This window comes from Salmo trutta, chromosome 19 (genome assembly GCF_901001165.1).
Source record: "Salmo trutta chromosome 19, fSalTru1.1, whole genome shotgun sequence".
Classification (NCBI taxonomy): domain Eukaryota; kingdom Metazoa; phylum Chordata; class Actinopteri; order Salmoniformes; family Salmonidae; genus Salmo; species Salmo trutta.
This window is the reverse complement of record NC_042975.1, coordinates 44,991,287-45,008,230: the sequence shown is the minus strand read 5'-3', so window position 1 is coordinate 45,008,230 and position 16,944 is coordinate 44,991,287. Positions and strand designations below refer to the sequence as shown.

The window sequence follows — 16,944 nt, the reverse complement described above, 5'->3', positions numbered from 1 at the left end:
AAACGTACATTGCAGAGACCTGGCTGTGTGGTGCCAGGACAACAACCTCTCCCTCAACGTGATCAAGACAAAAGGAGATGATTGTGGACTACAGGAAAAAGATGACCGAGCACGCCCCCATTCTCATCGACGGGGCTGTAGTGGAGCAGGTTGAGAGCTTCAAGTTCCTTGGTGTCCTAGATCACCAACAAACTAACATGGTCCAAGCACACCAAGACAGTCATGAAGAGGGCACGACAAAACCCATTCCCCCCACATGTGACTGAAAAGATTTGGCATGGGTCTTTAATAACTCTACCTACATGTACATATTACCTCAACTAACCGGTGCCCCCGCACATTGACTCTGTACCGGTACCACCCCTGTATATAGTCTCGCTATTGTTATTTTACTGCTGCTATTTAATTACTTGTTACTTTTATTTCTAATTCCTATCCATATTTTTTAAAACTGCATTGTTGGTTAGGGGCTCGTAAGTAAGCATTTCACATGCACCTGTTGTATTCGGTGCATGTGACTAATAAAATTTGATTTGAAATACCATTGTTCCTGCATCCCACACAAAAGCACATTTGAAGTTAGGAATGAATATTTGCAATAATAGGACCATCATTACTAAATGGAAACCAAATGAAATTCCCTTTAAGTGAAACTATTCGCAGCAGGAACAATGGTTTAGATTTCCTGCAATTTGAGGTTTAATTGAATCGGACTTTGTGACACCTAAGGACAAACCGTACCCAAAAGCTAATATATTAATATGTTTTTTAAACACTATAATTTGTTTACAAACCTGATAGCTATACTTTAAGTTAATGTTTGAGACAGCTTTTTGGCTATTAGCCAATCGGGGGTTTCTCAACGAGATCAAGGCACGTGAATGCATCCAACTGGTATTTACGTTTTCACAACTGGTAAATTCCTACCTCCCACTCAAGGATGAGACAAGTTTTCCACTAGTAATTACCAGTTGGAGGGCTGTTCAAATGTATTTTTCCTAGTTGTATGTGGTAAACATAGAGAATGGTAGAGATCTTCATACATGTTCCATTATGGCCTCTGAGCGCACAGGCAGCGCCATTGAGGTCGTAGTTAATTTGACTACTTCTGTAAGTTGGCAAACAAACTGAAAGGGTGCATACTGCCATCTAGAGTGTGTTGTTTGAACAGGTATAAAGCCAAGGATGGCGATTTACTGCCGCCTAGAGATATGGAATGTTTGCTCATGAGTATAATTTATTGGTTGATCCCTCCTGATGACCCGGATGGAATGATGTGATCCTTCCTCCACCCACAGGAAGTCCCACCCAGTTGACTCCTTTAAAAATGGTGAAGCCCTCAATGGCAATGCAAAAACAGGTTTTATCGAATAGAGTCCTCTATCTAACTCTATGGTGGTAAATTACCACTTCCCACTATTTGTATTTTTACAAATGCAGCATTAAAGCAGGACAATATCATCAGTTTGGAGCTAAAAACTCCTGTCACATAAGTTAAGGGGGTCATCAGGGATGAAACAAACAAACAAACAAAGCACATAAATAGAAAAAATAAATAGATAAATAGTCTCCCTGATAAAATATTTAAGATTAATCTATGGGATCACCTAATTGCTTATTTTGTTTTCCTTATTTGACGTTTTGCAGATGTGAATCCAACCAGAGGAGCAAGTTGTAAACTTAAAGATGAAATATTTCAACATAATAAAAAAAGTTAAAAAAATGTTTCATTGCATCAAATGACCAAAATATAAAATCTCAGGATTGTATGTGTATATGGTACAATATCCCAACTACATACCCCTGTGCTTTCAACTAGTCCTATTGAAAATGAACATGTGGTTCGAATCAAAGCTACATGCAGTCACAGTAGTCTTATGTCTTTAGGTCTGCATTTGACAGAAGGTCCTGTGACAGTGGGATGGCTCTCTCGTATACTGTACAGTGTGGTGAGCTATCAAAACCACCTGCAGTACCTCAGAGCATCCTCCCTTCACCACAGCAGAGCAGTAGACAGATGGGTCACTGAACATGAGACCAACACCATCAGCAACCTTGTGCAGGTGAGAAAGTCTCTACGCGGATGTGCCGCAGTTTTAACATCCATCTGAATCATGGACACCATGCTTTTAAAAGTAAACTTAGCATTCTTCCCCCAAATAGCACTGTTATGGACAGTACAATAACTCTAGTCAAATGCAGACTGTAAGAAGTGTGTGTACTGGGGTTTAGCTACTGCTGGCTCCTCTGAGGTAAAGCACTGTTAAAGACATCCCAAGCTTTACCTCTGAGATATCAAACAGAGGTATACTGTGATAGAACACAATGCTCTTGTACAAATATGACTCAAAATCCAATTTGAATGCTAATTTGTTCTACAAAGAAAAGTCAAAGAGGTTAAGGACCACTTGAGTTATGTGGTATGGCTGGTGGGCCTGCATGCAGTTAAGTTCTCTGGGTAAGAGTGTGAGTACATGCCTTTAAAACAGCTATCACTTCACTACCAATGTATTTTAATACCGAGAGTTGAAAACCCAGTGACTTCAGTGTTGGCACCACTAGGTTCAATGGTGTCTGACCATGGGCCAGTCAATATCACCATGGTGACAGACAGGTCTTCATCTTCACTGCGATTCCCTCCTTAGTCTGACCTCTGACCTGGCTTTAGGTTCACCAGCACTCATAAAGTCCACACTGCGCAGGTCACACAGAGTCACACTGGTACTCCACACACACACAGTACAGTAGGGTCCCCTGAGGGTAGGACATGACAGAAGCTAACAATCTGATGGATGGGAGGCGGGTCCCAGCTGACATCATATAGAGGATCTGAATTAACCCCTCCTTCTCCTGGCTCAATCAGCTGATAATGGACTCCATGCAAGCCCCGGGCCCTCGCCCCTAAGGGTTCTCTGGTGATGAGCGGAGCGGGCTGGAAGCCCCCTCCTCTGTGGGGTGTAGGGCTGAGGGGGTGAATGGCTTGACTGGACAGGGTGGGTGGAGGCAGTGTCATGGCTGCTGTTAGACAGCAGACAGCTGGGTGGGCTTGGAGGCTGGCAGATCCAGTAGAGCCTGGACGGTCATGCCCACCTTCACCAGCCCACGCTCCTCTAGGATGTGGTGGGGCAAACACAGCTTGTCCTGCCAGGGCCAAAACACAGCACGCAGTCATCACCAGACCTTTCAAAACACTTAAAAGGACAGTACAAGTGAATTGATGTTTATATCTCTGTCATGCTGCTCTGGGTATCAGTCTATTTATTTGTTGAAAGATGTTGTTGTTGGCAAGACAACGCAGTTGGCTAAACCAAAAAGAGTGGCACAGCTCAACCTATCCACATTAACTTCAGTAATCGGACAAAAGTTTATTTACAGATGGTTATCCAAAGATGTTTTTCATATCTGTAGCTGTTCTCCTGGTTAGGGAGAGTACCACAACTGGGGAAAGAGGCATATCAGATCTATGGGTGATGACAGAGAAAGACAGTAGTGATTATAAACTGAGTGGTTCAAGCCGTGAATATCAGATCGTATACCAAGGGTTTGACAAAACATATATTTTTTTGTACGGCTCTAGTTACGTTGGTAACCAGTTTATAATAGCAATAAGGCCCCTTGGGGTTTGTGTTATATGACCAATATACTATGGCTAAAGGCTGTATCCAGGCACTCCGCATTGTGTTGTACTTAAGAACAGCCCTTAGCCGTGGTATATTGGCCATATACCACACACCCTTGGGCCTTATTGCTTAATTAAGTGGTGTGTGTTTACCTGTGGCACACCAAGCTTCTTACAGGCATCCAGGAAGTTTTCCACATTCCTGCGACACTTGGCCATGCTAAGCTTCGGCTGTGGGACAGAGTTGGTCAACAGTTACAGCCATTTTGTTTATTCTCGGCTGGTGGTTTGCTTCGGCTTTGGGGATTTCAAACAACAGGTTTTCAACTGGTGCTTACCACTGCGGGCGAGGGTACATGGATGCTGGCCACCGACCGAGGACGAATGTGATTGGCCAGATGGCACAAGACAACGCCATCCATCAGAGCAGCTCCCACATCGTCTGGCAGCAAGACCTTCAGTCTGGACTCCAGGTTCTAAGAGGAGTCACAGAAACAACACGCTCAACATGGATTCTGTAGATCCCGGCGGAATACTGTAGATCACCTATTACAACCGCTGTCGCAAGACATGGAGGAAGATTATTTTACAGGAAGATTATTTTACAGGAGGAGTTTGAAGTAACCCACAGTGTTACCCAGAGGGACCCACCGGGATACTGTGCTACCTGCAGCTGTCTGGAGGAACAAGTAGCGACACGTTGAGAATTCCGAGGAACTCCAGACAACATTAAAGAGCCCATTCAAGGCCCATCAGAGGAGGAAAACATCTCCGAATTGTAGTATTATACTGTATTCTTTGGTAAACTCGGTCAACTGCTCACTGTCAACTCTGCCAATAGGCTTTTTTGTTCACACCTCTGTTGGAAAGCTGGTGATTTTCCATAGCCGTTTACGGGTTGAAAAGGGCAGATTTGGGGATAGATAAACAGCTCAATTGTAATGTAACATCACAGCGCTGCATGGGTTTTGACTGACAGCCGTTCTGAACTTGACGACCTCGGGTGACAAGAAGTTGCCCTCCTGCTAATTGTGCAACTTTAGGACATTTTCTGTTGTCCAAGTGAAGGAAATGCTGTAAATAAAGATGACTGTGTATTTTGAAAGATAAGACGTTGAGGAGTAAAATAAATACCGCTTTGATGTCATACAAGCAAGCCGTGCACTTCACATTTCCATATCATAAAACTCATGTCATATACAGCATCAACCTTTATGATCACTATGTTAGATGTAGTTACAAGATGACATGGCGTCATACCCTGGGTTGTTCGGAACAGATTGAGGTGAACTGTTGTGTCCTCACCTTTGGTCTAATAGTTTTACCATCATCTCTAAACTCTTCCCTTTGAATTGCTACCATGGTTATGCATATGCTTTTCATATTTCTTCTGTAAGAAATATTATTTCAATTTATCCTCATCCATATAGGCCAATAAGGGGTTAAAATTAATGAAGAAATAATGCAGGACATTTGTATAATGAAAAGGACTGCTACATAACACCTTTTGTGAAGTCTATAAAGTCTAAATCAGGTTATTGGTGGTGTCTTTTGATCATGGTGTGTCATCCTGTGTTTTCTGAACCTCCTGACCTGCCGTAGGAGGCCAACCTGCTCCATCTCCTCCCTCAGGTGTTCCATCTTCCTCCGCATGGTGAAACTGGGGTCTGACGGCTCCTGGCGGCTGCTTCGACAAAAAGCTACGACAACATATCGGAAACATAGCGTGTGACATACTGAAATTACACAACTTTCAAACAATAGACTCCTGGGTATACCCCTGGGCCCTGCCGTTATGAGCAAATAGTCTAGACTTTTTAATGACAAGTGTTGAAATTCATGTGGTAAATTTACACAATCTGATATGTTTGATATTAGTGTACGTTTTGTAAGTGCCCTTTTAAATGTCGCATACGTCTTTCTGCATTACCCCTCATAAACATCCCCTGCCCCCCCCCCCCCTTAACTCTTCCATGTGGAAGAGGGAGGTAACTAAAAAATGTTCCCATGAAAATCATAATCAATTTTATATGTTAAAACACAGAGAGAGTTTATATTGTCACTGACCTTGTAATATTGGGGGTTTCTACCAGTATATTGTGAAATGTATGCATTTCATGCATTTATTCGCTTTGTATCTGTTGATTTGTGAATGCTGTACATGCTAGCTAGTTACTGTCATTTTCCCTGTACATGACATCATTGGGCTAACATGGCTATTCATGTCCCCTGTTGTTCATTTGTACTTGACAGAGGAGTTGGTGCATAACGGCAGCACAACACTTAATGTATGGATGTAGTTTGTTTCTTTATCAGGCATGTCATGTTTTTGTTTATGATATTTTAACAATATTTGACTGTTAGTTTGCAAGTGCACTTCATGTACGAGCTGTACCTAATGTCTGGCTGTTATTGATGAAAGTTAGGCCCGTAGGCTATACTGTACATTGGCTACATTTTATACTGTACATTGCATTATATTTTACATTTTAGTCATTTAGCAGACGCTCTTATCCAGAGTGACTTACAGTAGTGAATGCATACATTTCATTTCATGCATTTTTTAAAAACATTTTTTTGGTACTGGCCCCCCGTGGGAATCGAACCCACAACCCTGGCGTTGCACACACCATGCTGGCGTGGCAAACACCATGCTCTACCAACTGAGCCACAGGGAATCTATATCGTTGTCAAAGGAGATTGTTATTCTTAGCCCTGTCTACGGTACCCATGTGGAAGACAGGAGTTTGGCGTGTTAGGGCAGCACAGCATTTGTTGATGGAAGTTTTTCCCGGTCATTATCAGTGAATAAAAAGATAAACACCAACCTTGATCCGTTTGTCATCTGTAAGCTGATTAAAACGCAATCTACACCGGTCACATTTACTCACAGGCTTCTTTCCAACCATTACTGTAACTTTGGAATGTCCAGACCATGGTTACTTCTAGGCCAGTGAAATGTGTATTTCAGTGTCAAACAAGTTTTGTTTAGTTACTCCCTTTAGTGTGGAAATCCTGAGCCCTCACTAAAGATGTACATGCATGGAGGATAATAAATACTATACATTATATAATAAAAAACTATTGCTACTCCTAAGGAAAACTCCTTAGTAGCCTTTCTGTGGGTTCAACACAACATTTCTTCGTTTTTGTAAACTATTTATTGATAGCCGAATACCATGGAAATTCCACTGAACTCCTCCGACAATTTTACTTGGAAGTGAAGTACAGTTCAGAGGGTCATCTCATGCATCATCGTTAACTTTGTCTCTTTTGCATTGGTAACTGGAACTGCAGTCAAAATGTCCAGTGATTGACCAGGGAGCACAGAACAGAGTGTAACGGTCAGGAACACATTGCCCTGTTTGTTGGATTTCTACGAAATCCCTAAATAGTTCCTCTTCTCTATTTATATATTTTTAAAGGAGGAATATGCAGTTAAAAAAAAGTGGCCACTGATTTGGTAAACAGCTGAGGAATGGGGCTGGAGAAAGGTAACCACTCACAAATTCATAGAGCTATGGATGCAAGGACTGACCATGATATCAAAATTATATGTTGAGGCTATACATGTCTTATTTAAAAATAAATTACAATTAAATTGTTTACAAACAATTGAGTAAAAAAGCGTATGTTCTGATGGGGTACGGGTTGAACTAAGCTCATGAGGCATTTATAAGTAAAATTATTCAAGAGTCAATGGGTTTACACTACCGGTCAAAAGTTTTAGAATACCTACTCATATATATATGAATGAATATATATATTCATTCATATATATATGAGTAGGTATTCTAAAACTTTGAGAGAGGGAGAGAGAGAGCGCGAGAGCGAGAGTGAGAGAGAGATATATATATATATCTCACATATGGAATCATGTAGTAACCAAAAGTGTTAAACAAATCAAAATATATTTTATATTTGACATTCTTCAAATAGCCAGCCTTTGCCTTGACAGCTTTGCACACACTTGCACTCTCAACTACACTACAGTTCAATAGTTTGGGGTCACTTAAAAATGTCCTTGTTTTTGAAAGAAAAGCAACATTTTTTTGTACATTAAAATATCATCAAATTGATCAGAAATACAGTATAGACATTGTTAATGATGTAAATGATAATTGTAGCTGGAAGCAGCTGATTTTTTTATGGAATATCTACATAGGCGTACAGAGCCCCATTATCAGCAACCATCACTCCTGTGTTCCAATGCCACGTTGTGTTAGAAATCCAAGTTGACCATTTTAAAAGGCTGAAAACTGTTCTGATTAAAGAAGCAATAAAACTGCCCTTCTTTAGACTAGTTGAGTATCTGGAGCATCAGCATTTGTGGGTTCGATTACAGGCTCAAAATGGCCAGAAACAAAGACATTTCCTCTGAAACTCGGCAGTCTATTCTTGTTCTGAGAAATGAAGGTGGGAAATTGCCAAGAAACTGAAGATCTGGTACAAGGCTGTGTACTACTCCCTTCACAGAACAGCGCAAACTGGTTCTAGCCAGAATAGAAAGAGGAAAGGGAGGCCCTGGTGCACAACTGAGCAAGAAAAAAAGTACATTCGTGTCTAGTTTGAGAAACAGGCACCTCACAAGTCCTCAACTGGGAGCTTCATTAAATAGTACCCACAAAACACCAGTCGCAACGTCAACAGTGAAGAGGCAACTCCGGGATGCTGGCCTTCTAGGCAGAGTTGCAAAGAAAAAGCCGTATCTCAGACTGGCCAATAAAAAGAAAAAGATTAAGATGGGCAAAAGAACACAGACACTGGACAGAGGAACTCTGCCTAGAAGGCCAGCATCCCGGAGTCGCCTCTTCACTGTTGACGTTGAGACTGGTGTTTTGCAGGAGCGATTTAATGAAGCTGCCAGTTGAGGACTCTAATGAATTTATCCTCTGCAGCAGAGGTAACTCTGGGTCTTCCTTTCCTGTGGTGGTCCTCACGAGAGCGAGTTTCGTCATAGCGCTTGATGGTTTTTGCGACTGCACTTGAAGAAACTTTCAAAGTCCTTGAAATTTTCCGCATTGACTGACCTTCATGTCTTAAAGTAATGATGGACTGTCGTTTCTCTTTGCTTATTTGAGCTGTTCTTGCCATAATATGGCCTTGGTCTTTTACCAAATAAGGCTATCTTCTGTATCCCCCCCTACCTTGGCACAACACAACTGATTGTCTCAAACGCATTAAGAAGAAAGGAAATTCCACAAATTAACTTTTAAGAAGGCACACCTGTTAATTGAAATGCATTCCAGGTGACTACCTCATAAAGCTGGTTGAGAGAATGCCAAGAGTGTACAAAGCGGTCATCAAGGCAAAGGGTGGCTATTTGAAGAATCTCAATTATAAATTATATTTTGATTTGTTTAACACTTTTTTGGTTACTACATGATTCCATGTGTTATTTCATAGTTTTGATGTCTTCACTATTATTCTACAATGTAGAAAATAGTAAAAAAATAAAGAAAATCCCTTGAATGAGTAGGTGTTCTAAAACTTTTGACTGGTAGTGTATGTCATTAATTTAAATGGATGTAGCAATCACAGATTGCCCCTTTAAAGCAGCCCACAGGTAAATTCAACCTTTTACGTGTACGAAAAAGTATGCATGGACTACTGGATAAGAGCTTCTACTAAATTACTGATATGTAAAATGTACACACAACAGTTGACATTGATTGTATTTGCATCACACTAAAATATCTTGAGTCACACAATGATAACTATATGGGGTATGACATTTAGCTCATCACCCTCATTTAGCTCAGCACTCTCCCAAGCAAAAAGGCAGTAACTGCTCATTTGGTCGAAAATGAGTTAAGGTCATTTTTGTTACATTAAATACATGCTTAATCATGTGGACAAGTATCCTGCCTCTATTGTATTGTGTTTTGGAGAAAATGGGGGTCGTATTAGCAGTAACTGCAAAAAGTTACTGTGAAACCAAAGTAAATGGCAGTAACTGAACTTACTGCCTTTTAGCTCAGTTTCAACCTGCCCTTGGCTGCAGTTACTGCGTTTTACCTTGGTTTCATATCATTTTATTCTGATAGTGATGCAATCGAACCTGTATGATGCTGACTGACAGCTACACACACACATTGATAATCTACGGATACAACACCATGGCACAGCATTCCCGGGGGAAAATGATGGTGGAACTTGCTCTGAAACGCCGACATCCAGACACTGGTAAGAACGAGCTAGCTAAGTAGATCTGAGATCAAAATTAATTAGTTAGCTAGCAATATGAATATGAACATGTAAATATGTTTAAAATATATTCTTAAAGCTGTTATTTATTGAATCAGTCAAAAAAGTGTATTTGGAAAAAAATACAAATAGAATGTTATTAGCATGTTATGTTATAATGCTATTATTACAATCTCATGGTCATTTTTTATCATTTGTATTATCTTACATCATACTTCTATCATGTTCCATATATATATATATATATATATATATATATATATATATATATATATATATATATATATATATATATATATATATATATTACATTACAAGGCAGGTAAACATTTCATGTAATTCAAACAATTGCAGTGCTGCTTTTCACATTTATTCTTATAAGACATGGGCTACTTGTCAAACACAGTATGTAATGTGACTGACGCAGACCCTACATCTCTATGTAAATTCAACTGGTATCTTAGTGGAAGACACACAAAGGATGCAGTTTCATCTCTGTTACACTGTCAGTAATTACACTCCTCTTGTATTAATAGCATAAATGAGAAGTATAGTAAACTAACAAATGAAAATGGCAGATACTGCTCTTTGCTTTGGTATTACCCTGCAATTTATAACTGATAAGGGATTTATATGTTTAAATGTAATGATTAAATAATTCTACCCTGAAACGTAACTATTAGTGATTATTAGTTATGTAGCATGTATAATGAATGATTAAAGTACTAAACGTAAGTCCCATAAGGTTTAGTAGAGATCTGTGAGGAAGAGAAATGTATGCGTGTATGTGTGTGCCTAAGAGAATACCGAGAACAATGAAGACTGTGTTTGGCTCAACCTGGCTAGAACTCAGATACTTATCATAGGACAGGGAGTACTTCTCAAGGTTCATCTAATCTCGGGGGAATGGAACGGACAGCGCTGGGTAGTGATAAACAGTGGTGAGAACTCTGGGGAGGGATACAACTCACCTACTGTTTGTGTGGATGTATGTGCGTAAGTAGGGAATGAACTATAAAATGAATGTCTCTGTATTATGGACTTCAGAACGTTCTCTGAATAAACTGTACGAACCTTTTGCATAAGCTGAGTCTTTGCCTAATTATTATTAACCCAGTGTCTTACAAACCTTGGGGATTAGTCAAAGCTTATTGATTGTTAGTTATTATCATTGGGATTGAAAATTCTCTTGACAATAACATATCATGCCAAGGAAGAAGGCAGTAACTGTCGTTTAAGGGTCAAAGGTCATGTCAGGTCAGGGTCAACATGAATAAAAAAAATGTACTCATAGTAAGGCAACAGATCATTGCATCTCCAATGATCTCCCTAGAATTCATTTGGCTGGACAATTAAAAAACTTTGAAGCCATTTTTCTCAGCTCCACTCTATGAGCAGTTACTGCCTTTTTGCTTGGGAGAGCAGAATAGTATGCCGAAGACGTCATAAGCAATGTATCGCCATGCTTGGGACTTGCCCTGACTGACAAGCTGTAGCAGTCCATACTTCACCAGAATCACTATATTACATTACAGATACAGTAAAATGGCACGATTAATAGCCTGCATCATAATTGCACAACAACCTGTTCAAACTCATTGCTCCACCACATGTTCTCTGTTTTACAATTATTTAGAGTTAAAAACCTTGACTTGAAAATATGTGCCACTTGTATTGCCTAATCATACAATAATAAATAAAATCCTTATAAAAAGGAATGACTAACCCCTGAACAGTTTAATTCATACAGGCTTACCTGATCTTGGTTTAAGGCCAAACACTGTGAGGGTGGTGCTGAAATCAGCGTTCCGCAATACCTCCTGCACACAAAATACATAATTCGATTCTTGGTCAGACAGAACAACCAATGAGGATATTTGCTTGAGTATGTGCTTACATAATTTGATTGTAATGTGCTTTTACTGTGCATGTGATTGGATAGCGAATCTCACCTCACACTCGTCATTCCCACTGGAGTTTCTTCGGGCACTCTGGCACTTGTTCTGTGAGAAGAGAAGATGCATTAAGAAAAATATTTAATCCATGCCCTAGAACCTAGTTCGCCGTATTGTAAATTGCTCTCCGTTACTCTTTTTTTGTATGGTCATTAGCAGAGTTTATGTGATCTCAATTTTTGCTTCACGACTCCAGCAATTTGTAAAAATGAAAAAGTAGATATGAGCCATAGTTTAAAAACTCTGTGGATAGTGCTAAAACAATGCGATATCTTAATTCTGCCCTCAGGCTTGGAGGGAAGCAAAAGTACTTAAGCTACTCAAGAATAGTAAAGCCCCCTTTACTGGCTCAAAAAGCCAACCAATCAGCCTGTTACCAACCTTTAGTAAAACTTTGGGAAAAAATAGTGTTTGTCCAGATACAATGCTATTTTACTGTGAACAAATTGACTTTCAGGACGCTTATAGGGAAGGACACACAACAACCACGGCACCTACACACAAATGACCGATGATTGGCTGAGAGAAATTGATTGTGGGAGCTGTTTTGTTAGACTTATAGATTATAGTCTGCTGCTGGAAAAACTTGTGTTATGGCTTAATACCCCCTGTATATAGTGGATAAAGAGTTACCTGTCTAACAGAACAGAGAATGTGTTGTTTAATGGAATCCAGGTAGAATCAGGAATTCCACAGGGCAGCGGTCTAGGCCCCTTACTTTTTTCAATCTTTACTAATGACATGCCAGCAGATTTGAGTAAAGCCAGTGTGTCTATAGCGCATTCGGAAAATTATTCAGACCTCTTAACTTTTTCCACATTTTAGTACGTTACAGGCTTATTCTAAAATGTATTTGTCCCCCCCCCCTCATCAATACACACACACACACACAATACCCCGTCATGAAATAATAAAAAAATGGAAATATCACATTTACATAAGTATTCAGACTCAGTACTTTGTTGAAGCACCTTTGGCAGCGATTACAGCCTCGAGTATGACGCTACAAGCTTGGCACACCTTTATTTGGGGAGTTTCTCCCATTCATCTCTGCAGATCCTCTCAAGCTCTGTCAGGTTGGATGAGGAGCATCGCTGCACAGCTATTTTCAGGTCTCTCCAGAGATGTTCAATCGGGTTCAAGTCCGGGCTCTGGCTGGGCCACTCAAGGACATTCAGAGACTTGTCCCGAAGCCACTCTTGCGTTGTCTTGGCTGTGCGCTTAGGGTTGTTGTCCTGTTGGAAGGTGAACCTTTGCCCCAGTATGAGGTCCTGTGTGCTCTGGAGCAGGTTTTCATCAAGGATCTCTCTGTACTTTGCTCAATTTATCTTTCCCTCGAGCCTGACTATTCTCCTAGTCCCTGCTACTGAAAAACATCCCCACAGCATGATGCTGCCACCACCATGCTTCACCGTAGGGATGGTGCCAGGTTTCCTCCAGACGTGAAGCTTGGCATTCAGGCTAAAGAGTTCAATCTTGGTTTCATCAGACCAGAGAATCTTGTTTCTCATGGTCAGAGTACTTTAGGTGCCTTTTGGCAAACTCCAAGTGGGCTGTCATGTGCCTTTTACTGAGGAGTGGCTTCCATCTGGCTTCTCCCATCTCCACAGAGGGACTCTGGAGCTCTGTCAGAGTGACCATAGGGTTCTTGGTCACCTCCCAGACCAAGGCCCTTCTCCCCCGATTGCTCAGTTTGCCCGGGTGGCCAGCTCCACAGTGTTCTTGGGGACCTTCAATGCTGCAGACTATTTTTGGTACCCTTCCCTAGATCTGTGCCTCGACACAATCCTGTCTCGGAGCTCTACGGACAATTCCTTTGACCTCAAGGCTTGGATTTTGCTGTGACATGCACGGTCAACTGTGGGACCTTACATAGACAGGTGTGTGCCTTTCCAAATAATGTCCAATCAATTGAATTTACCACAGGTGGATTCCAATCCAGTTGTAGAAACTCAATTAAAAGCTCAATGTCGAGTCTCATAGGTCTGAATACTTATGTAAATAAGGTATCAGTTTTTTATTTTTAATACATTTGCCAACATTTCTAAAAACCTGTTTTCACTTTATCATTATGGGGTATTGTATAACGTAACAAAATTTGGAAAAAGGGAAGGGGTCTGAATACTTTCCGAATGTACTGTATTGTACACGTAAGCTACTACAGCGAGTGAAATGACTGCAACAACCTCTTAATGATCGACCCTTTTTTTTCCATTTTTGCCTAAAATGACATAGCCAAATATAACGGCCTCAGGCCATGAAGCAAGGATATGTATATTCTTGGTACCATTTGAAAGGAAACACTTTGAAGATCGTGGAAATGTGAACGGAATGTAGGAGAATATAACACAAAAGATCTGGTAAAACATAATACAAATAAAAAAACACCTGTTCTTTTGTATTTTTTTGTACCATCATCTTTGAAATGCGAGAGAAAGGCCATGTCTTGCTCCCAGACAAACTAAACAACTTCTTTGCTCACTTTGAGGACAATACAGTGCCACTGACACGGCCCACTACTAAAACCTGCGGGCTCTCCTTCACCGCAGCCAATGTGACTAAAACATTTAAATGTGTTAACCCTTGCAAGGCTGCCGGCCCAGACGGCATCCCTAGCCGCTGCCTCAGAGCATGCGCAGACCAGCTGGCTGGTGTGTTTACGGACATAGTCAATCAATCCCTATCTCAGTCTGCTGTTCCCATATGCTTCAACAAGGCCACCATTGTTCCTGTTCCCAAGAAAGCTAAGGTGACTGAGCTAAACGACTATTGCCCAATAGCTCTCACTTCCGTCATCATGAAGTGCTTTGAGAGACTAGTCAAGGATCATATCACCTCCACCCTACCTGACACCCTAGACCCACTCCAATTTGCTTACCGCCCCAATAGATCCACAGACGACGCAATCGCAATCACACTGCATACTGCCCTAACCCACCTGGACAAGAGGAATACCTATGTAAGAAAGCTGTTCATCAACTACAGCTCAGCATTTAAAGAGCAGCAGTTAGTTTAAGAAAGGGTGGCAAGGAATATGTTAGTCCTAAATATTTAAAAAACTAAAAGCATTTGGGACAAATCATTCACTAAACCCTAAACCTCAACTAAATCTTGTGATTAATAAAGTGGAATTTGAGCAAGTTGAGGTGACTAAACTGCTCTGAGTAACCCTGGTTTGTAAACTGTCGCGGTCAAACATGTTGATACTACAGTAGCTAAGATGGGGAGAAGTCTGTCCATAATAAAGCGCTGCTCTGCCTACACTATCAACAAGGCAGGTCGTGCAGGCCCTAATTTTGTCGCACCTGGACTACAGGCGTGGTCAGACGCCACAAAGAGGGGCCTCGGAAAATTACAATTGGCTCAGAACAGGGCAGCACGGCTGGCCCTTAAATGTACACGGAGAGCTAACATTAATAACATGAATGTAAGTCTCTCATGGCTCAAAGTGGAGGAGAGATTGACTTCATCAGTACTTGTTTTTGTAAGAATTGTTGACAAGCTGAATGCACCAAGCTGTCTGTTTAAACTACTAGCACTCAGCTCAGACACTCATGCATATCCAACAAGACATACCACCAGAGGTCTCTTCACAGTCCCCAAGTCCAGAACATACTATGGGAGGTGCAAAGTACTACATAGAGCCATGACTACATGGAACTCTATTCCACATCAGGTAACTGATGCCAGCAGTAGAATCATATAAGATTTTTTTTTAAAGACACCTTATGGAAAGTGGAGACTGAAGAGACACACACACAGTCACGCTTAAACATACACATGATAAGACACGCACGTACAGATGGATTTTGTATTGTAGATATGTGATAGTAGAGTAGTGGCCTGAGGGAACACACTTAATGTGTTGTGAAAAGTGTTATGAAATGTAATGTCATGTAACATTTAGAATTGTATATAAAACTGCCTTAATGTTGCCGGACCCCAGGAGGAGTAGCTTCTGCCTTGGCAACAGCTAATGGGGGATCCTTAATAAATACATATAGAAATCAACATCATGGGATTCAGAGTGCAACTCGGTAGCCATGGTCTCCTACCTTCAGATAATCTTTCCTCAGATACTTGTTCCTCCTGCGCTCCTCATTCTGGTTGAGTACAGGTGGAACCTCTGGCCACTTTGGCTCCGTGTCTGACTCGGACTTCAGGCTGCCATCGAAGGAGCATGAAGAGGAGGGCTGCAGAGAGAGAGACAGGTCAAGATACTGGGACACTGTATTAACCAAATGGCAACGCAATAATGGACAAAACCCCCTTGGTTTTAGCAGCACTAGAATTTCATTTAAAGAGATGATTGACCTAAAGCCTCTCCCTACGTCACTCAGTTATAAAAGGCTAACATGCACACAGCCACGTCTTCACATGGACGGTGATGAGGGTGAGGAAACAAAAAGGCACGAATAAAAATGGGGGACCTCAGAGAAAGCGGCGTCGTCGTCTGTGAAGTCAGGGTCCTTTCCAGAGACAGACAGAGAGAGGTGAACAACATGAGTGAAACCCAGACACCAAAACCAAGGCCTCACACACGGACACATTAAAAAGTGGAACTGAAAACACGACCATGATGTAGTATTACTCGCACAAAATGGGAAGAATGAGTAGCATGTTTCCTGTAGAAAACAGAGAAGTACATTAAGTCCTTACCTGCCCACTCAGCACTGACGTGCCACTGCTCCCTTCATCTAGAGAGGCACTAGGAGAGAGAAAGTAAAACACACTGACTCACACATATTTACCTTCATGGACAATAACCTCATTTTTGAAACAGTGTGTCATCACTAGGGCAGCCAACAATCAATAACAACAGACAGACAATGGAGCCTTTACTACGTAGACATGGAATCACTGGCCACCTTAATAATGGAACACTTGTCACTTTAATAATGTTTACATACTGCTTTACTCATCTCATATGAATATACTGTATTCTATTCTACTGTATTTTAGTCAATGCCACTCCGACATTGCTCATCCTAATATTTATATATTTCTTAATAACATTCTTTTAGATTTGTGTGTATTGTTGTGAATTGTTAGATACTACTGCACTGTCGGAGCTAGTAGTATTTCGCAACACCGGCCATAACTTCTGCTAAATATGTGTATGTGACCAATAAAATTTGACTTGATTTGGTGTAGCTCAATTGG

General features: G+C 40.9%; 1 protein-coding gene across 3 annotated transcripts in view; it reads right to left on the bottom strand.

Moving 5' to 3' along the window:
- Nucleotides 1-992: 992 nt before the first annotated feature.
- Nucleotides 993-16,944, bottom strand: part of lrch2 (leucine-rich repeats and calponin homology (CH) domain containing 2) — a 72,335-nt gene continuing 56,383 nt past the window's right edge. For 2 of the 3 annotated variants that reach the window (XM_029701226.1, XM_029701228.1), the window contains 9 exons: nucleotides 16,441-16,489; nucleotides 16,212-16,250; nucleotides 15,837-15,974; nucleotides 11,779-11,829; nucleotides 11,583-11,646; nucleotides 5,213-5,319; nucleotides 3,958-4,095; nucleotides 3,773-3,850; nucleotides 993-3,141 (listed from right to left, as the gene is read on the bottom strand). In XM_029701226.1, coding sequence (XP_029557086.1) covers nucleotides 3,022-3,141; nucleotides 3,773-3,850; nucleotides 3,958-4,095; nucleotides 5,213-5,319; nucleotides 11,583-11,646; nucleotides 11,779-11,829; nucleotides 15,837-15,974; nucleotides 16,212-16,250; nucleotides 16,441-16,489 — 784 coding nt within the window. In that variant the 3' untranslated portion in view covers nucleotides 993-3,021. The remainder of the gene's footprint in view (nucleotides 3,142-3,772; nucleotides 3,851-3,957; nucleotides 4,096-5,212; nucleotides 5,320-11,582; nucleotides 11,647-11,778; nucleotides 11,830-15,836; nucleotides 15,975-16,211; nucleotides 16,251-16,440; nucleotides 16,490-16,944) is intronic. The other variant, XM_029701227.1, reaches the window with a different exon arrangement.